Source organism: Anoplophora glabripennis, unplaced genomic scaffold, assembly GCF_000390285.2.
Source record: "Anoplophora glabripennis isolate ALB-LARVAE unplaced genomic scaffold, Agla_2.0 scaffold1055, whole genome shotgun sequence".
In the NCBI taxonomy this organism is placed as follows: Eukaryota; Metazoa; Arthropoda; class Insecta; order Coleoptera; family Cerambycidae; genus Anoplophora; species Anoplophora glabripennis.
In genome coordinates this window covers 91,295-114,489 of record NW_019417155.1, presented here as the reverse complement: position 1 = coordinate 114,489, position 23,195 = coordinate 91,295, and the positions used below count along the sequence as shown (strand labels likewise).

At 35.1% G+C, this 23,195-nt stretch overlaps 1 protein-coding gene across 1 annotated transcript in view; it reads left to right on the top strand.

Annotated features, from left to right (window-relative positions):
• The first annotated feature begins 3,840 nt into the window (after positions 1-3,840).
• The window catches only part of LOC108913081 (bone morphogenetic protein receptor type-2), a 26,031-nt gene continuing 6,676 nt past the window's right edge, over positions 3,841-23,195 (top strand). Inside the window, exons 1-3 of the mRNA XM_023455982.1 lie at positions 3,841-3,862; positions 4,543-4,715; positions 4,780-4,881. Coding sequence (XP_023311750.1) covers positions 3,841-3,862; positions 4,543-4,715; positions 4,780-4,881 — 297 coding nt within the window. The remainder of the gene's footprint in view (positions 3,863-4,542; positions 4,716-4,779; positions 4,882-23,195) is intronic.

Sequence of the window (23,195 nt, the reverse complement as noted above, 5' to 3'; positions counted from 1 at the left end):
CCATCCCAAGAATTGGTTCCGACATAGATGTATCTTTGATCCTGGAGTGGGAACCACCCCTCCAGTCATTATTATTCCTGAGTCGATATGCTGCTAGCCGCGCTTCTCTCTCCACCACTATATGCAGCGGTGGCAGATTTAGCATGACTTCTAGTGCAGCTGTCGGGGTCGATGCCATCGCCCCCGTTATACCTAAACAGGCCAATCTCTGAATTCTATTCAGTTTTTCCTTCGCTGTGGTCTGTTGTGTTTTCTGCCACCATACCACCGCGCCGTAAAGAATCCTGGGTCTTACTATCGACGTATACAACCAGTGTGACATCTTTGGTTTCAGTCCCCAGGTTTTCCCAATAAGGCGGCGGCATACACACAGTGTCTGCTTCGCCTTACTCACCACTTTTTCCAAGTGCGCATTCCAGGTAAGCTTATTATCCAGTATCACTCCTAGATATTTTACTTCCCTGGAAAATGTAATGCCCCTCTCCCCTATTATAGGTTCAGAGAGTCCAGTTAAATTTCTTCTCCTAGTGAAGGGTACTACGACCGTTTTGTCAGGGTTTACTGACAGTGCCTGCCCCTTACACCAGTCATCTATCCATTTCAAAGCCTCTTTCATGAGTTCTGAAACGATAATATTATGTTTCCCGACTATGAGAACGACCAAGTCATCCGCATAGCCTTGTGTATAAAACCCCTTTCGATTAAGGCCCTCCAGTGCGCCGTCCACCACTAATCCCCATAACAAGGGAGACAGTACGCCTCCCTGGGGGCAGCCCCGGCCTACCTTACACCTGGATGTCTCTCCCGAAAGGGTAGCTGTTACTGTCCGGTTTCTCAACATGGTATCTATCCAACGACACAAAGTGTCTTCAAGGCCCCTGTTGCGAACTGCCGAATTAATAGATTCGAAAGGTGTATTGTCAAATGCCCCTTCAATATCTAAAAAAGCTGCCAAAGCTAGATCTTTGTCGTCCATTGCCCTCTCTATCCTAGAGACTAGGCTATGAAGGGCTGTGTCGACTGATCTGCCTGCCTGATAGGCATATTGGTACCTGTGCAGAGGATTTGCCCTCAATACCCCGTCCCTTATATGCCTGTCAACTATTCTCTCCAACGTTTTCAGGAGGAAAGATGTTAAACTTATCGGGCGATATGCCTTTGCCTGGGCATACGATGGACGCCCTGGTTTAGGAATAAACGCCACGTTCGTCGATCTCCATGCCAGCGGTATATAACCAAGTGCAATGCTGGCTCTGAAGACGTGAATTAAGACCGGAGCTAGACAGTCCACCCCCTGCTGTAGCAGTACAGGTAGGATTCCATCGGCTCCTGGTGATTTAAATGGGTCAAAAGAACTTATTGCCCATCTTATTCGTGACTGACTCACCACCGTCTTGGCAACCTCCCAGTTCTGTCGAGACCCGGTCGTTACCCTCTGCTGGTGATTCCAGTCATATTCATCTCCATGATTTAATAACCTGGAGCCTGGAAAGTGAGTATTTAGAAGTAATTCCAATGTCTCCCTTCCAGTTTTGGTATATTCCCCACTCGGTGCTTTGAGAGACCCGAGTTTCGTATGTCCGTTCTTAGAGAGAAGTCTCTGGAGTTTAGCACACTGTGGGACACTATCAATATCCTCACAGAACTTCCTCCATGAGTCTCTCTTCGCTTTTCTAATTTCTTTATTATACTCAGTGAGGGTTGCTCTATAAGCCTCCCACTCTCCTGTCCGCTTTGCTCTATTAAATAGTTTTCTTGTCTGTCCCCTCAACTGCGTGAGTTCCTTGCTCCACCAGGGTACGGTGTGCTTATCGGACCTCACTTTGATAGGACAGCTGTATTCATATGATCTTGTGACGGCGTTTTGGAGTTCCTCCACGGCCCTCTCAAGATCATATGTGTTCCTTAGTTTTGTACAGATTTCCCTAGTCCTGGCCTGTAACTCCGTTCTATAGGAGTCCCAGTCAGTTCTTTTTGGGTCTCTGTAGGTTCTTACTTGCGGATTATAATCCGTTATAATTTCAAAGTGGATATGTCTATGATCCGACATTGACGGCTCATTCGACACATGCCACCTCGCAATATTATTACATATCGGTCCCGATCCCACTGTTATATCGATGACTTCACTTCTATTTTTTATAACAAAGGTGGGCTCGTTCCCGACATTCAAAATCTCTAGATTATAACTAAAAAGAAAATCTAGTAAAGACTCACCTCGATCGTTGACATCGCTGCTTCCCCACACCGTATGGTGTGAGTTAGCATCACATCCCACGATGAGTTGTTTCTTCTCCTTCTCGCACCAGGCCACCAGGTCCCTCAGTTCCCTGGTTGGAGGAGATTCTTTCTTATCGTAAGGGAGGTACGCTGAGCAAACTACCAGTTGTCTCTGCGTTCCCTCCGATACATAAGTCACTTCGGCCGCCACCAGGTCATCCGTGCAGAACCCTGGAAGAGGAAAAATATTAATACTACTCTTGTAATAAATACAAGCTCTAGGTCTAGTTTGGTGGCCACAATACAGTAAGCCACCATTACTTACCTGCAATCCTCTGATCCGGGATCCATGTACCCAAGGCTCCTGGATCAAAGCTAAATCCGCATTTACGCGCGCCACACTGGCACAGAGAGCAGCAGATGCCGCTCTACTGTGCTGAATGTTCGCTTGTATTACCTGGAATTTGACCAGATAATACAGATTTTGGTCCCTCCTGATCTTCATCAGAAGGTCCCAAATCTACCCTGCCCTTCTCCAGGTTCCTAAAAAGGACCCTGGTGAAGTTCAGAAATGGTCTGAAGCCCTCCTTCTGAAGTACCTTCACACTCATCTCATCTACTGAGAGGACTAGGGTCTGGCCCTTCTCCTCAACCTTGCGGTTGATTAGCCTCCAGGCCCCCGTCCTCAATTCCCCGTTCTGGTTTTCCAGACGGCGCATGATGGTTTCCGGTTCATCAGGATGACCCGGAATCCACACGATGAACTTAGTGAACTTAGGTAGGTCCCTAGGCTCAACAGCGCTGAGTCTAGCCCCCTCCCAAGGCACCAAGCTCGCCGTGGTCGTCTTCAGCCATTGCAGGCTCTCCTCGTTGAAGGCGGTGATCGCTAGCGTTCCCCCCCTTCGACGACACTCCAGGAAGCGCGGTCGTGTACCCTCGCCCGCGATCCCATCAATGGCCCCCAGAAGCGCCGACTGGACAAGTCCCATCTGGTCCTCATCCATTCGGACCTCCGGGTATCCATGGGGGACCACCACTGCTTGGATCCCCGACAGCGCCTCCCCGTAAGTCTTGCCACGCTGTCCCGTGGCCTTAGGCCTCTTGGAAACAGGCCGGTCGGAAATCGGCTCACTACCGTCCGACCGTCCACGTTTCTTCCCGAGTCCACTTGGCCCCGGTTCAGCAGCCTGCGGAGTTAGAGTGGTACTTGAGCCAGGTTCCGTCACCGGCCCCTGTCCTTTTCCCGCCTCTGCCTTCCGCAGTTTTTTAAGTTTGCGCTTTTGCGCACCAGACAATTTCTTCCTACCTTCCAGGTTCAGTCTGTCGACTCCCCTAGAGATAGTAGTCACTGGTGTTTGCTTCCCAGTGGCTGTTTTATTTTCCGCCTGGTCAGCAATTACTGCTTCCCCGGCGGATGTTGACGGCCCCCTTTCGGGTTCCCGTTTTTTTGATTTTTGGTCCATAAAGGTCCCACGAGTCTGGAGGAAATAAAAGTCACCGCCAGGCAGTGCCCCATACCTGACGGAAGGCTTAATACGATGGGGTGCGCCAGGTTCCCCAAAGAGATCGTTCACGATGCGACATTTTTACCTACCACCGCAACATTCAGCCCTCGGCACAATGCATTTCCACCTTGGCTTGGGTAGCTGAGCTGTTTCTTAGTTTTCACTACTCTCCCTCGACCTTTCCGGCTTGGGTGACCCTGCCAGGAGTATGAAACTCCCGCCGGTTTAGCTCTTGGGTTCACTGTAGCTACTTAAGCCCCTCCACCAACGACAAGGTCATACAGCTCCCAGGAGGGGAATTTTACGAATACTTTACAAGAATACTTTATTGCCACAAATTGATTGTACATTTTAAAAACATTTAAGTTTATTTAAAAAACCAGTGGCGTACGATTTTTTTTTTCAAAAAAAAAGGTCCTCTACTCCCCTAATAACTTCGCCACTGGAGTATATTTTGGAATAAGTTATCCATGAAAAAATAGTCCCTACTATAAAAATGTCATCCCCCAAATTTTATCACTAAATATTTTTTGCCAGTGAAGTTACAGGAAAAATCATATAAATATTTGACACATACACCCTGTATATCCGTAGGGATGCGTCCCATCAAGAATTTTTGTAGGACAAAGGTAGATTACATATTTTCATCGGTAGAATACGCCATTAAAGTTTGACAAAACTTATAATTAATGCTCTGTATAATTAATTAAAATAATGTCTTATATGTCCCTCTTCCTGTCTAAAATAACAAAAATGGCACAGTGTTGTGATTTAAGCTATTAAAATAATTAAAAATATCTTTTAATTTTATTTTTAGGAAAACCCGCTATAGCTCATAGAGATTTAAAATCAAAAAATATACTTGTGAAATCAAATGGTACATGTGCCATTGGTGACTTAGGTTTGGCAGTTAGACATGATATAATAACTGATACCGTCGATATTCCATTAAATAATCGTGTTGGAACTAAAAGGTATATGGCCCCAGAGGTAAATTTATTTAAATTTAGTAAAGAAAATACATATAAATTTTCATTTTTATGTTGATTTTTAGGTGCTAGAAGAAACAATGAATATTGATCAGTTTGACTCTTTCAAAAGGGCAGATGTTTATGCCCTAGGACTTATATTCTGGGAAATATCGAGAAGATGTAATGTGGGTGGTATTTATGATGATTATCAATTACCCTTTTATGATGCCGTTCCACCCGATCCTACAATTGAGGAAATGAGAAGGTTATTTTCCTTTTACTTTAAATAATATCGAATATTGAAGTCTATGATGTCAAAACCGAATTTAATTATGTTTTAAACATTTCTGATTTTTTTATATACCTATATTTTATATTTAGCTGTAGCGTTTTGTGATCTATTGTAAAGGTATTAAGCTAATACAAATAAAAATATGTTTTCTCCAACCGTCGCAAAACTATGACATTTTTTGACTGTCAGAAGTCTCTAAGGTTGACATTTCCCTTACTGAGATAAAAAATGGTATCTTAGCAACCAAAGTATTCACTTTTTTTGTAAGTACCAGTCGAATTAAATCACAAAACCTGAAAACTTGGAATAATTATTAGTAGACATTTTATTGCACTTTATGACGAGTAAAGGTATGTAGAATGATAATATCAAAAAAGTAACTCGAAAGAAGTAACGCTAAGTTGGCAAATTGCAAATAAGTTGCAAATTTACGAGTTTTTTCACTTTTTTTACTACCCACGAAAATCTAGACGATCTATCGGAATATTAGGTATTTTACCTACGACCACTACTGTAAATACTTAAAAACACTGTCTGCGATCAATGTAAGATTCCTATTACGTACGGTAAAAAAATCGCGCAGTTTTCCTAGCAACGGTCAATACAATACTGTTTGTATTGACCGTTGCTAGGCGGTTGCTAGGGAAACTGTACGATTTTTTTACCAAGCTGTGCGATTTTTTTACCATACGTAAAATAGGAATCTTACATTGATCGCAGACGGGGTGTTTTTAAGTACTTACAGTAGTGATCGTAGGTAAAGTATAGTACGTAATACGTGGTGTAATGCAATTACGCAGTCAGAATTACGCACTCGCCGCTACGCGGTCGTCGTGCGTAACTTTTCCATTCGTGCGTAAAATGCTTTTTACAACACTTATTACGTAATATACTATTACGTTGTAGGCAATTAAATTACCTATAATTTAAGGTACCTGAAGTCACTTTTCACCTATTTGTTAACTGCAAAATAAAGGTCGAACGCGAAAATATCATTTTTCGAAAATTGCGCATTATTATTTAAAAAGCGATGGATTTTGATGAAACTTATCTGGTCAATCCGATGACCAATAAGTGTGCCAAACGCCGATTCGATTGGCCGTGTTGACGTTCAGTAATTAAACAATTACTTGCAAAAAAACAACATATTTAATTAACACATAGCTGGAGAAACAATTTCACGGTCAATCGAATCGGTCTTTGGTACACATGTTGGTCTTTGAATTGACCGTCTTTTCCATAAATTTCATCAGCATTCATCGCGTTTTGCAATGATAATGCGCAATTTTTGAAAACTGATTTTTCCGCGTTCAATATCTATTTTACAGTTAACAAATTCGTGAAATATGACTAGATACCTACCTTAAATTTAATTGCCTACAGCATAAAATGACTAATTTTCCGATAGGTCGTCTAGATTTTCGTGGTCAGTAAAAAAGTAAAAAAACAGGTAAATTTGCCACTTATTTGCAATTTGCCAACTTAGCATCACTTCTTTCGAGTTACTTTTTTGATATTATCATTCTACATACCCTTGTCCGTTATAAAGTGTAATAAAATGTCTACTAATAAATTTTTCACGTTCCAACTCTAATTCGACTGGAGTACAAAATACAAGTAAAAATAGAAAGATCTTATTATTTTATTTAAATTAGATTGTATTTTTTAACATTTCACTGAGTCGGGTATGTTCTTATAATTATATTTAGATATGTTTTATTTTTATTTTGGATTAATTATCACAAGCTACTAACTAGATATTGCTGGTGTAATCTAATGCTAGTTGCGACATTTGTCACATAGAGTATGTTCAAAGTTGTTTTCTGCTATCAATGGTTAGGAATCTTCTCTGTGAAATTAGATATCTTTTGTGTACCTATATTCCTGGTATCAAAGAAAAACAATGAACATTTTATATTAATTTACTTAAATTATATTAATACCTTTATAACGGAGATGTAACGCAAATTTATATTTAGTGTACAGTTTTTCACAAATTAACTTTATTTGAGAATAAAACAATGGCCAAATTAGGTATCTCAACACCACACACCTCGTCTCTGGTCGTTCTCTCGCTTCCGTGTCTCTGCCTTTCAATCCGAATTTCCGCGCCTTTATAAACAACGGCCCCAGTCGAAATAATACCCTAACATGAGCAATAACTTTTTTAAGTCTTAGCAGGGATAGTGGAATAATACGTAACAAAGTTTGATGGGTTTTAGTGTTGCCGAAGAACAAAAAAGTTATTAAAACCTGTTAACCGTTGCAATATTCTGTAGAACGTTTGTGAAAGTTTTATTCAGAGCATTGCACTGTACAGGATGTTTTACAACGTCCTGTGAAGGATTTCTTATTGAAAATAATCACTTCAACAACTTTGGTAATTTTGACTAGGAAAAAATTTCTTATAAAAGTTGAAAGGTCATTGAGAGCTTCAAAAATTAAATTTTAGAAAATGCAAATATTGCGCATAAGATGTTAAGTTACGCTTTTTAAATATAACACATTAAATTGTTTAATATACAGGGTGTCTCGCATAAGAACCGACACAGAATAGGGGCATGTAGCAGAACCCAAAATATGGTGATGTAACGCTTATACTAAGCTGCACCCTTGAGAAGTTATAGGTCTTGAAATTGGGGTATCTTTCGAAAAAAATCATTATCTCAGTTATACTTGAACTTAAAAAAACTAAATTTGGTACACGGTGTGAGTTTACGAAGAACATTAATGGATAGTAAGTAAAGTTTAATTAAAGCATTTTAAAGGGTTGATAAGGGATGATGCACCATTAAAATGTGACAGAATTTTTTAACCCGTTGGCGGACTTAAAAATGATTACTTTATTTTATGGGAAATTTATTTCTAAAACATTTCTTAGGCTTGTTAGTTTCAAAAAAATGTCGTTTTCAACAAAAATACGAATAACTAAGAGTACATATTATAGTTGTGTCATTTAAAATCATCGAAAATTCAATAGTTGGCTATGAATTTAAACGTCAAACTTGACGATCAGAAAAGAAAGTTGGAATAAGTATAATAATTAATAGAAAAACAAACAACTTAAACAACGGAAATGACATACAATGTGCACTGCACTGATAAATTATAGAAATTGTTCAAAATAACCATCGTTTTCTCTCAGGCATAAATTTATTCTCCGTAAAAAATTGAAGTATACTCTATCCAATAACTGTTGACTGTTTCCCCAAAGAGAGAAGTCACATTTGTTGAGGTCTGGTGATCGTGGAGGCTAAACTTGTGGGCAATTGTATTCAAAATAAGTTCTTCGTCTTGTGTCCTGATTGAATAGCACGTTCTCGAATGTTACTGAAATATTTGCTTGTTTCTCGAGGCCGTCTTTCAACATTGGAAAATGTTTCTCTATGGGGGTTTACACGATTTGGAAATCTTCTCCACTTCTGTACATTTCTATAGTTTCCTTCACAGAAACCTAATACTAATATCATGTCAACTTGTTCACTACATGAAAACTTCTCGGCCATTTCCAAAACACTCAACAAACAATTACTAAAATTAATTGACTTTTTTCCTGATCGTCAAGTTTGACGTTTAGCCAACTTTTGAATTTTCGATGATTTTAAATAACAGCTACAATACGTATTATTAATTATTCGTGTTTTTGTTGAAAACGACAAAATTTTTTGAAAACTAACAAGAGTAAGAAAAGTTTTAGAATTAAATTCCTCACAAAATACGGTAAACATTTTTTAAGTCCGCCAACGGATTAAAAAATTCTGTCACATTTTAATGGAACATCATCCCTTATCAACCTTTTAAAATACTTCAATTGAACTCTACTTTCTGTCCATTAATGCTCTTGGTACACACACACCGTGTACCAAATTTGGTTTTTCTTGAATTATAGCTGAGATATTGTTTTTTTTTTTCGAAATTTGAAACCCCACTTTCAAGGCCTACATGCTTCTGCTCTGTATCGGTTCTTATGCGAAACACACTGTATTTGAAAGCTGCAATTTCTTTTATATGAAACATCACACCCACAGAGCATCCGATATCCTTTGTACATTTTGTATCCATTATGTACAAATAAACACAGAGCCTTCATAAATGGTTACAAGCCACGTGGCTAGTAATTTTGTTTGGAACAGTAATTTATATTTCCTTCATGTTGATCATTACATTTCGGTAAAATTAAAAATTATTAAAATAGTAAAATCGAGGTTACATTAAAACACATCGTTTCGTTTCACCGGCTGTGATTTGTATAATTTTCACGAGATACTATTCGACCAATCAGCGATCGCATTGTCTTGAGCGTAGGCGTAACACCCGTTGCACACATGCCGGAACCGGCCAACCGGATCCGGTTACCCGGCAGCAAGGTGTACAGAGTCTTTATTGAGGCTTCCACACTTGCCGGGTTCAGTCGTCCGGTTTCATTGAAAATAACAGGACGTGTCAATTATTTTTTTAAATATTTGTACGCAACTATGTCGAATGTTTGTTCGCTAGAAGTAGATAGAGCATTCTTTATATCATATCACTGCTTGAATCCAGACCTGTCCAGTGGGACAAAACTTTAGCCTTTTCATATTTTTTGGATATTTTTCATATTTTTTGTTTTTTTGCGACGACATCGGCAATAGCCAAGCCACATAATTGCAATGCGTTTACGATTCATCTCTTGTCATGATAAAAATGCAACTAAGTCTAATTTCGGCCAAACCGGTTTGAAAATTAAATTACGTGTGAAAGAGCCAGCCGGATCTGGATAGCCGGATCCAGCTAGCCGGTCTGGCAAGTGTGCAACTAGGCTAACGGTTTGTCATTGGTCATTGTAAACGAGTCATTAATATCGGTGACGTCAAGATCTCGGGAATTTTCATTATCAATACCAATCGTGCAATGCTGCAATGTCCAGTCCAGTATTAAGTATGAAATGCACATAAGTGGACATTAGGGTGGCCCAAAAAAAAACGAATATTTTTTTTCGTGTCTCTTGTGAAAATATGTTAGTTTATCATGTTTTAAGAGCCCCCTCAAAAAATCAGCTCACACAAAATTTTTTTAGAGGTCGCTCAAGATTTTTCAAAATTTCCAAAATCGTCAAAAATTGTTTTTTTTTAATTTTTTTTCTCGTTATTTTATTTTCTAGGTTGAAAAAAATCGCGATTCTGAAAATTTCAAAAATATTTTAATTTCTAAAGGTCACTCATAATTATTTTAACTTTCTAAATAGTGTACCTATGTTTTAAAAATACTTAAATTTTAAAAATTAAAAAATTATAAATATTTGATACAGTGCGATAGTAAATTTGACCTCGAGAAATTTTTTAAGCGTCTCGTGATTTGTTTCTATTATTTTGTTCATCAAATTCAATAAAAAAAAAAATGATTAGTTCGTTGATATTTATTTTTAGAGATCGCTCGAAAACATTTTAGGTACACTACTTTTAAAGTTAAAATAATTATCAGTGAAATATCGATTTGAAATTTTCAGAATCGAGATTTTTTTCAACCTAGAAAATGATAAAATAATGAGAAAAAAATAAAAAACAATTCAATTTTTGACGATTTTGGAAATTTTGAAAAATCTTGAGCGACCTCTAAAAAAATTTTTTTTGAGCTGATTTTTTGAGGGGGCTCTTAAAACATGATAAACTAACATATTTTCACAAGAGATACGAAAAAAAAATATTCGTTTTTTTTTGGGCCACCCTAGTGGACATACATTATTAGATGTATTAATGATGATCTAATAATGGAAACTAGACTAGATTTACTAGACATTTTTATATAATTTTCAGTAGGTACACGTTTTTTTAAGTAAACTCTACAGAGTGTCATCTGACGAATGTTATATACTACTTCAAGGGTATAATCTAGAACCCAAATGGTGTCGATTTAACCAAACTTGCTTAAACGAAAAATGTGGCAAAAAAGTTACAGGGTGCTAAAATTTATTTTTTTATTTCTTGTTTTCTCCTTAACTCAAAACCTAGTTTACTAGCCCCTGGAAGTTCTTGTTGAAGGAATTCCAAATAATTTTGGTCGTTCAACCTTGCAGATAGAGCGATAGGCCTCAAAATAAAATTTCTTATAATCCCGCACCAGATGTTAACTGAAAATTCGTGTTGGAAGTGATGCTCTTTTATTGCGTGTGGATTTTCTTCGCTCCACATGTGAGAGTTTTTCCAATTAAAAACAGATTCATCTGTAAAGGTAGTTGTTCCGAGAAAAGTGTGATCCCTGTTATGTAACTGGAAAAATAGTTCGCAAAATGTTAATCTCAGCGGGCAGTCTGGTTCAAGCAAATTTTGTACAGGGTGAAAATGGAAACATTGTAATTGCTGCATGTGGAGTATAGTTGAAACGATTTTGCGACCAACTTCTGTGACTGCTAACAAACGACGAATACTAATTTCTGAATTTCTTTCTCTTTATAAAATTTGTTCTTCGGCTTGTACCCTTCTTTGAACGTATGTTCCATTTCGTGAATTAGACAGAAAGTTTCCAGTTTCTCCTAATTTGGTGAAAAAAGAAGCAAACAATGTATGAGAAGGCTGTCTGCCATTGTTGATAGTATCGAAATTGTCAAGTTGTTGTGGATACGTGGTTATATAAAAAGAACGGGTTATGTGTTAATAAATATTTTCTGTAATATCTTCATAACTGAGTATAATTTCGACTTTTGATAGGTATACATTCTTTGTGTAAAATAAAATTCTCTACCTATTCCTGATTGTTCCGTGTAAAAATTTAAACGTACAAAAAAATTACAGAAGAATATTCACAAAGGGTTGTGTTTCGATTTAACCTAATAGGAATATAATCACTATACTTCATAAAGGGAAACTAAGCAACAGCAAATTTTGCTCAAATCGGTTAACTGGGTACTGAGTTAAGGAGAAAACAAGAAATAGAAAAAGGAACTTTAACACCCTGTAACTTTTTTGCGACATTTCTCGTTTAAGCTAGTTTGGTTAGATCGACACCATTTGGGTTCTAGATTACGAGTATATCCTTGAAGTAACATTCGTTAGGTGAGACACCCTGTATAGTACATTGTGGTATCATAATTTGTTTCAGAGTTGTATGCGTAGATAGACAAAGACCAAATATACCAAATCGCTGGCAAAGTTGCGAGGCACTCCATGTTATGTCAAAACTTATGAAAGAATGTTGGTACCATAATGCCACAGCTAGGCTAACAGCGTTGAGGATAAAAAAGACACTTTCTAACTTTCGGACTATTGAGGAACTCAAAATGTAAATTCGGGTAAGTAATTATTTTAATTATTACCTATACAGGGTGTCCCATTAATATTGCGAAAAAAATCAGGGGGAGTTTCCTTGACCAAAAATAAGAAAGAAAGTTCCTATAAACCTATGTCCGAAAATGCTTCGTTTCGGAGATACAGGGTGTTGAAATTTAGAGAAAATACAAGGTTTTTACTAATATCTGGAGAACCCTAATTCCGATTTTTTTAAATGTTGGTATGTTTGTTTATAAAAACGATAGACGTCTTTTGACGTAATTTGATTTATTTTATCTATTCCAGCGGCGTCCAGGGATTCACTCCTAATAAGTAAACATATAAGACGTCACTACTTTTTCTTAGGTGTCATATTTTGCATGCTATTAAAAATACAACTTTTTTGTCTCTTTACTTTTTTTGATATCTTGCTTCGTTTTCGAGCAAAAAATTAATATCCTTTCATATATACATTTTTAAGAGAAGTAGAAAAGAAAAATAGAAATTCAATGTTTTAGTTATTTACTAATCAACTTTAACAATACATTTGAAGGAAAAACAATGTAACAAGCTGAGAAACAATAACTTGCTAAATAATATTTTTTTAAATAATTAATATTAACAGAAACATACAAACAATATTTAACAAACAGCAATAATATGAAAAATACTTTACATACGCAGGCGTTACAATAGTTGTTGAAAATGTGCACCTTCAACTCTAACACGGCGTCCTGGGTAAGCGGTGACAAACGGCCGGTGCGACCAGAACGACCGAAGTAGTGATTTTCAAAATTATATCATCATAGATTCTGTCCTACGTAGCAGGTACAGCCCGACACAAGCGGCTCAAGCGGTTTTCATGCGGACGACGCGATTATATTATTTAATAATTCCGCCTCTGCAGCTTCGGTTTAATATTTTTAAATCTTAAAAATTATATGAGTTTTTCGTTATGTCTGACACTTTTATTGAACTTTTAATTAGTAGTATGAAAAATTCTAGTGCACTGTGGGATACGAAGCACAAAGATTATCATAATCGGCATATAGTCCCCAGAGAGAAATAGGTGTTGAAAATTAGTCTCAGAATATTCAATTTATTTCTGGGCTGATTACGTCTACAATGTAGTCGAATGTTCGGGAAACATTCTGGTATGTCCTCGAAATAGTTCTGGTTCTTTACGACAATTTCTTAATTTTTCATATAAATGATTAATCTGTACTTGTCATGCGTAAACATGCGTAAACAAAGTGAAGATCTAGAAAAATTAGACTTTACAGATGTGTTAAAGGAGGCGGACACCTTCTTCCCGGCTACAAGAAAAGCTATCATTATTTCGTTATCACAGCCTTGTACAACCAGCAATATAGAAAGGTCTTTTTCGACCTTACGACGTGTAAAAACGTGGGTGCGGTCTACGATGACCGAAAACCGTTTAAACGGTTTATGTATGCTAAGCGTTCACCGGAAAATTGTTAAAAAAAAAAAGAAATTGTACAAGTTTTGAAAAGATTTTGTGAAGAGCCTCGTAGATTGATTGTCAAGTAATAAAGCTATTTCTGATTTTTATATATTTTTTTAATTACTACCTCCACTGCTCATGTGAAACTCATATGTTAAAAACAACGATCAAAACAATATAATCTAGGATTTTCTTTGTCTGTCCCCCCCCCCTATATACAATCCTGGCCACGCCCATGCCAAACTATAGCAAAACTTCTTTCTTTGGGGCAGAATTGTGGAATCGCATTACGGATGCACATTCATAAGAAACAATCAGCAGTTATCGGAAAGAGTAGACTTTAATTTTCAACGAAGAATACATTTATGCCTGAGAGAAAACGGTGATTATTTTGAACAATTTCTATAACTTATTAGTGCACATTGAATGTTATTTCTGTTGTTTAAGTTGTTTGTTTTTCTATTAAATTTTACTCACACCAAATTTGGTTTTTCTAAGTTCAAGTATAACAGATATTGTTTTTCTTTCGAAATTTGAAACCCCACTTTCAAGGCCTATAGCGTCGCAGGGATGCAGCTTAGTATAAAGGTAAGTTGCGTTAAATCACCATATTTTGGATTCCCCTACATGCCCCTGCTTTGTGTCGGCTCTTATGGGAAACACCCTATATAACATACAAGTTTTCGATCTGCCCTCCTCCCAAAAAATTTTTTTATGGCCACCCATGTTTAAACATACTATAAAAAGTGTGAGAATTGATTCCAAACTCATTTCCATTCCTATGTTTTCCAAAGAGAGATATCAAATAGAAGTTGCTAGTAAAAATTAATTGATTGTGATTTTTAATTATACAGTTGTTTTAAGTTTTGTGGACTAATAATTTTATTATTTTCAGGTTCAGTGTATATATTATTGGACTGGACACAATGTACAATTTCATTTTTTTATACATTAGAATTTGATTAGTCTTGCAGACATATAGTAGTAAGAATGATTCCTGTGTTATAGATTATAAATAATTTAAGTGTATTTAGATTTATCTATAGTATTTTAAATTTATTCATTTTAATGTTTTAAATAGTGCATTTATACATTTCATATTACCAAAGTATTTCGTTATATTTTGGATACTCTATTCAGTGTTTTACAGAATAACGTACCATAAATTCTAGAGGTTGCATATTTATAAGATTTTATCCTATGAAGTGTGTGTAAACTGGGTAAACTTTTTAGAACTGGACATTTTCAAAGAGTACCTTTTTCGCGAACTCTTGCCGCACATCTCATGGTTTGACAGTAATCGACAGTAGGTAACTAAAACGCACTAAAATATGCAGTTCAAGGTTACTTTCCAAAATTACTTTCACAACTTCTGTCTAATTATTTTCTTTGTATTTATTTTATTTTACGCAAGTAGATAGTTTCTGATATATATTCGTGTTATAAATTTATATCACAAGATTCCACTTAAACGATATTTTTTGAGTATTTTTTAATTCTACACAAAAAATGTATTTGGCATAACTTGCTATACCGCTTCATTTTGGAATAGGAGGTTTGGTGTTTTGTTCCGTGTTCCTGTATGCTTGTTGAAATATTTGCAAAAGTCAAGTAATCTATAACAATTTTTTATTATTCAGTCTTTGCAGAAGGCATACAAAACAAGAATTTTATAAATAGAATGTATCGTACGTTTTTGTGAAACACCTTGTATTCACATTACAGGTTAACATAATTTCAAATAAATTAGCACCTGTTATATGGCCAAGCTAACGATATAGTTATTTTGTTTTCTTTTCCATAAGTCCTTTAAAATTTGTCGACTGCTACTTTTTTCTTATCTAACGTATTCATTAAGACATTTTATTTTAATATATTCCTTCTTTTATATTATGTTGCATCAGTTATGGTATTTGTTGTAATTGTAGATTTATGTAGTCGTACTAGTCATATATATTTAATACATACTTCCAAATTTGTTTACTGATATCTATTGAGAAGAAGTATAGAAAGGAACTTAGTTTTTTAAAAATATTTCTGATCTTGTTAAAATATCTATTATATTATCTGGGACTTTTTTTTATTTAGAATGTTATCAAAAGTTCATATCATGATATATATATATATATATGTATATATATATATATATATGGGATGTTTCACGTCAAATCGGTCAAGACTCTCGTCAAAATTTGGAGTCACTTAATAAATGGCTTTGGGCTTAAAAAAATTAGTTCTCCAGTTAACATATTAGGTACTTATAAATTCGTCTCCAAATGACCATAATGGCGACTTCCGAGATCGTTGTTCATAAATCATAAGTTGAAGTCAGGCCGATAATAACATATCACTTTCCAATCTAAACCTTAAAAAAAAATAAAATGAAAAATCACGAAGCTAGTGGACTTTTATGTTTTTCGCTGAATCGTTATTTTAAATCGATACAATAGTACAATGTCATGTTATTATGTTATTTATTTTTTGATTTGTAAAGAAATGCTCTTTTAAGATTCAATTCATAGTATGAATGAAAAATTGCAATTTTTAAATTTTTTGATTCAAAGATTCGAACGTGATATGATATTATTGAAATTTAAATTACGATTTGCCAACCCCTGAAACATGAGAAACGACGAGTCTCTTAGGATGGGTCGTGTTATTAATAAATAATCTTGATTTTTTAATTTTTTTAAGGTTAATTTTCAAACAAATCAAAAAAGAAATAACAATAGCATGACATACTATCGAATCGATTTAAAATGTGATACGATACTATTGAACTGACTTCAATTCAGCGACTTTGAAAACATAGGAAATGACTAGTATGACTTATCTTGTCTATGAAATCGACCATTGAATTGGACATTTAGTTGTTGAAAATAACTTAAAATTTATGAACAGCGACCTCGAAAGTTCCCATTAAGGTCATTTGGAGACGGATTTATCAGTAATATGTTTACTGGAGGGTTTATTGGATGAATCCTGATTTTTTTTTTACACTTCCAGGCGTCATATTGGGCCGCCATATTGGATTTTCGAATTCTGCCACATAATATCTTACCTAATTGATTGGAAGAACAAATTTTTTTACGCCCAAAACCATTTATTAACCCTTTCACTGCTCCAGACGTATATATTCGCTAAAAATTTATAGGGCTCAAACTGCTCCAGACGGATAAATTCGCATGAATAGTTAAATTGGATCAGGCTGCTCAAACCGTATATATTCGCAACCGTGCGCATAGTGACTCGGTTATTGCAATTGGTAAGGCGAATTTTTGCGGGCGAGCTTATACCGATTGTGACAAATATTTTTATGGAAAGAGGTACTGGTAATAGTACCAAGATTGTTCATGTTTCTTTCAGTTTCTATTTAGTACATATACTGTATTTTATTCAAAATAAAATCGTAAAATTTATCGTAAATCGTAATTTAACACAACATAATGTAAAACTGTAAGTGGTCTAACTGCTCCAGACGCATATATTCGCACGCGATAAACAATCGCGCACGGCGCGGTAGCTACGTTCAGACGTATTGCGCAGCGAAAGGGTTAAATGCCTTCAAATTTTGGCGATAGCCTTCCTCGATTTGACGTGAACATTTATATATATATTATGTCCACGGTCAGAGTGGAAAAGAGGGAAAATATTTTTATTTTTCATTTTACGAGAAAAAGGCATTCTTGATTAAAATGTTTGCTTGTCTTTAAAATGTTATTGTCATGGAGAACTTCCATCTTGCAGGGTGGTCACAAAATCGATAAATATAAAAAGCGTTCAAGAACGTACTGTTTTAACAATACAGAAATATGTTATTAACGAAAGTTGTTTAGAATTGAAATTTATATTATAATCTGAATTTGTGTATGAATCCGCCTACTTTGACATTTTAAAGATATATATTTTTAGACAAGCAAAAATTTTAATCAAGAATGCCTTTTTCTCGTAAAATGAACAATAAAAATTTTTCCTGTTCATTTCTATCAAAGTAGGCCGATTCATACACAAATTGCAATTATTATATAAATTTTTATTCTAAGCAACTTTCCTGTTTTTTTTTAAACAAAGGTGGTCTATTCTTTAACGATTTTTATATCTACCTATTTTCTGATCACCCTGTACAGGCAAGATGAAAGTTCTCTAGCCAGCCGCATTTTAAAGATATTTCTGTATTGTTAAAAACAAAGGTAGTTTTATCGTAAAATAAAAAATAAAAATATTTTCCCTCCTTTCCACTCTAACCGTGTACATACTGTATAAGTACACAATTGTATCGTAAATGTATCGTTTTCTAAAATAGTGTAAAATGTACTAAACAAACAACAACGTTTTGATGAAGGTTGCATAATATGTAAAAATTTCTTAACACTAGCAGTAACTATTATGTTTATATTTTATATAGTAAACGTTTGATAAACATACCTAAATCTATGACATTCATCTTCATATTTTTCTATATTATTAATACCTAATATTTGTGTTTTCTCTTTATTATTTACTTTTTGTTTTAAAAATCTCATAAACATGTAAAATTCCTCGGTTAACTTTTAATAAACAAATATAAATAATAAAATACAAGTGTTTCATTTCAATTTTATATTAGTGTTACATGTATAATGTTACTAAATAAATTAATAAAACAACTAGGCGATCTAGAACATAAACTATCTTACGTGGATGCTTATATTCTGATAGACTGTAGCAGGAAAGGTTTATTATTTATTCTTCATCAATGCCGATGTGTTCATGAGACAAAACTTTACCGAACTGGATACTGGATGACAAATTATATTAGGTCAGGTCTTAAAATTTTCCGAGTTGAAAGAAAGATGGATTGGATTCACAAATAAAAATAGATAAAATAGAGCCTTCAACAGTAAGTATATGTCGGAGACAAGGGGGTAGTTAGAGGGTGAAGTTCCTCTGAGGATTCCATCACCGTTTATTAATGATTAATTAAACAAATTTTAATGCACAATTATCCAAATATTACAGAACAAGGAACCAACGGTCCGCCACCGCTCACCATTGCAACATATAACAAAAGGCTAATGACTATTGACCAAGTTTGTCAATTGCAAGCTGCTAACTAAACTCATTTTTGTGTCGCTCACGGGTTCCCGGCTTTGTTCCGTTCGTCGGGGGGGTACCCCCAACGCGTTCCCAAACCTCAAACAATCGATGGCTTGACCAATAAAAAAAGACCTGACCAAATATGGAAATGGCATCATCAGCCCTTTCGCAATATATATATGGGATGTTTCACGTCAAATCGGTCAAGACTCTCGTCAAAATTTGGAGTCACTTAATAAATGGCTTTGGGCTTAAAAAAATTAGTTCTCCAGTTAACATATTAGGTACTTATAAATTCGTCTCCAAATGACCATAATGGCGACTTCCGAGATCGTTGTTCATAAATCATAAGTTGAAGTCAGGCCGATAATAACATATCACTTTCCAATCTAAACCTTAAAAAAAAATAAAATGAAAAATCACGAAGCTAGTGGACTTTTATGTTTTTCGCTGAATCGTTATTTTAAATCGATACAATAGTACAATGTCATGTTATTATGTTATTTATTTTTTGATTTGTAAAGAAATGCTCTTTTAAGATTCAATTCATAGTATGAATGAAAAATTGCAATTTTTAAATTTTTTGATTCAAAGATTCGAACGTGATATGATATTATTGAAATTTAAATTACGATTTGCCAACCCCTGAAACATGAGAAACGACGAGTCTCTTAGGATGGGTCGTGTTATTAATAAATAATCTTGATTTTTAATTTTTTTAAGGTTAATTTTCAAACAAATCAAAAAAGAAATAACAATAGCATGACATACTATCGAATCGATTTAAAATGTGATACGATACTATTGAACTGACTTCAATTCAGCGACTTTGAAAACATAGGAAATGACTAGTATGACTTATCTTGTCTATGAAATCGACCATTGAATTGGACATTTAGTTGTTGAAAATAACTTAAAATTTATGAACAGCGACCTCGAAAGTTCCCATTAAGGTCATTTGGAGACGGATTTATCAGTAATATGTTTACTGGAGGGTTTATTGGATGAATCCTGATTTTTTTTTTACACTTCCAGGCGTCATATTGGGCCGCCATATTGGATTTTCGAATTCTGCCACATAATATCTTACCTAATTGATTGGAAGAACAAATTTTTTTACGCCCAAAACCATTTATTAACCCTTTCACTGCTCCAGACGTATATATTCGCTAAAAGTTTATAGGGCTCAAACTGCTCCTGACGGATAAATTCGCATGAATAGTTAAATTGGATCAGGCTGCTCAAACCGTATATATTCGCAACCGTGCGCATAGTGACTCGGTTATTGCAATTGGTAAGGCGAATTTTTGCGGGCGAGCTTATACCGATTGTGACAAATATTTTTATGGAAAGAGGTACTAGTAATAGTACCAAGATTGTTCATGTTTCTTTCAGTTTCTATTTAGTACATATACTGTATTTTATTCAAAATAAAATCGTAAAATTTATCGTAAATCGTAATTTAACACAACATAATGTAAAACTGTAAGTGGTCTAACTGCTCCAGACGCATATATTCGCACGCGATAAACAATCGCGCACGGCGCGGTAGCTACGTTCAGACGTATTGCGCAGCGAAAGGGTTAAATGCCTTCAAATTTTGGCGATAGCCTTCCTCGATTTGACGTGAACATTTATATATATATTATGTCCACGGTCAGAGTGGAAAAGAGGGAAAATATTTTTATTTTTCATTTTACGAGAAAAAGGCATTCTTGATTAAAATGTTTGCTTGTCTTTAAAATGTTATTGTCATGGAGAACTTCCATCTTGCAGGGTGGTCACAAAATCGATAAATATAAAAAGCGTTCAAGAACGTACTGTTTTAACAATACAGAAATATGTTATTAACGAAAGTTGTTTAGAATTGAAATTTATATTATAATCTGAATTTGTGTATGAATCCGCCTACTTTGACATTTTAAAGATATATATTTTTAGACAAGCAAAAATTTTAATCAAGAATGCCTTTTTCTCGTAAAATGAACAATAAAAATTTTTCCTGTTCATTTCTATCAAAGTAGGCCGATTCATACACAAATTGCAATTATTATATAAATTTTTATTCTAAGCAACTTTCCTGTTTTTTTTTAAACAAAGGTGGTCTATTCTTTAACGATTTTTATATCTACCTATTTTCTGATCACCCTGTACAGGCAAGATGAAAGTTCTCTAGCCAGCCGCATTTTAAAGATATTTCTGTATTGTTAAAAACAAAGGTAGTTTTATCGTAAAATAAAAAATAAAAATATTTTCCCTCCTTTCCACTCTAACCGTGTACATACTGTATAAGTACACAATTGTATCGTAAATGTATCGTTTTCTAAAATAGTGTAAAATGTACTAAACAAACAACAACGTTTTGATGAAGGTTGCATAATATGTAAAAATTTCTTAACACTAGCAGTAACTATTATGTTTATATTTTATATAGTAAACGTTTGATAAACATACCTAAATCTATGACATTCATCTTCATATTTTTCTATATTATTAATACCTAATATTTGTGTTTTCTCTTTATTATTTACTTTTTGTTTTAAAAATCTCATAAACATGTAAAATTCCTCGGTTAACTTTTAATAAACAAATATAAATAATAAAATACAAGTGTTTCATTTCAATTTTATATTAGTGTTACATGTATAATGTTACTAAATAAATTAATAAAACAACTAGGCGATCTAGAACATAAACTATCTTACGTGGATGCTTATATTCTGATAGACTGTAGCAGGAAAGGTTTATTATTTATTCTTCATCAATGCCGATGTGTTCATGAGACAAAACTTTACCGAACTGGATACTGGATGACAAATTATATTAAGTCAGGTCTTAAAATTTTCCGAGTTGAAAGAAAGATGGATTGGATTCACAAATAAAAATAGATAAAATAGAGCCTTCAACAGTAAGTATATGTCGGAGACAAGGGGGTAGTTAGAGGGTGAAGTTCCTCTGAGGATTCCATCACCGTTTATTAATGATTAATTAAACAAATTTTAATGCACAATTATCCAAATATTACAGAACAAGGAACCAACGGTCCGCCACCGCTCACCATTGCAACATATAACAAAAGGCTAATGACTATTGACCAAGTTTGTCAATTGCAAGCTGCTAACTAACTCTTTTTTTGTGTCGCTCACGGGTTCCCGGCTTTGTTCCGTTCGTCGGGGGGGTACCCCCAACGCGTTCCCAAACCTCAAACAATCGATGGCTTGACCAATTGACCAAATATGGAAATGGCATCATCAGCCCTTTCGCAACTAAGAACACCATATAAGGCAATGTTAGAATCGGTGACGGTTTCAGTTATTTGTTGATACTGCTGATTTTGCTGATGCTGCGGATTCTGCAAAGATGAAGTCACTGAGCGTCATCGTTGCTTAAACTCTTAAAAATGTTTTCTTAAGGGGCGACTGAGCGGCGCTGACATATATGATATAAGACCCAGGAGAAAGACGAACAGTTTTAAGAGTCCGCCGTGCGCTTGAATTAGACCCATATTTTGCGCTCGGCCCATAACACTTATTTGCAAAACGAATTAACATAGCGACTCAAATAAAAAAACAATCGAAAGACAAAATTGTGTCCTAGGTGTTGTGTAATAGTTTTTTCAAAATTAATTTTTTATTGTTTACATTTAAAGAGTAAACTGTGCAGGAAATCGCCATATTTACAATTTATTTACTTAATGTTACGTTTATAGCCTACCATCAATAAAAGTTCTGTCGGCATTAAATGTTTGTTCAATGCTATCACTATCACAGTTACACATTTATGTATACTAATATACGAGTTAGTACTGAACACTAAACGGTCAGACGGCAGAGAGCGATAGGTACTCAATGCGACCTTCCATGCAGGCAAGAGCGCATAAAGCCCTCGTGCAAGCACCTTGTGTGCCGCTCAAATAAATACCTATTTAGATTGAACATTACTCAACTAATACAACATACTCCATTTTTATCAACATTGTTCAAAGCCTACATGATATAGTAGTATTTTAAACAATTTCGAATCTGTATCACTTGACCAACTACAAACAACTTCTAATGAAGAAAAGCATCTTAGACCTGGTAAGTACTCGGAATACCAAAGGTATTTTTCGAAAAAATAGCCCGGATATTCCAATACATTTAGTGTTAATGACGGTTAACTTTGATCGGCTACGTAACTAATTGACCAATCGATCTGTTTTTTTTTAAAGAAGCGTCTTTCCAAGAACTTTTAAAACCTGCTTTAAAAAATTTGATTTGATTGAATATTCACAAAGTTATTCTAATTGTTTATAAGTACAAAAATTCGACCAATGTTTAAACAAGCGTCAGAGCTCTCCTAATTGACGGATTCGAATTTTTCAAAAAAAGTTTGAAAGCTTGAGAGCCCTTCTATATGTGATTAAATTTTCAAGTATCTAAGGGC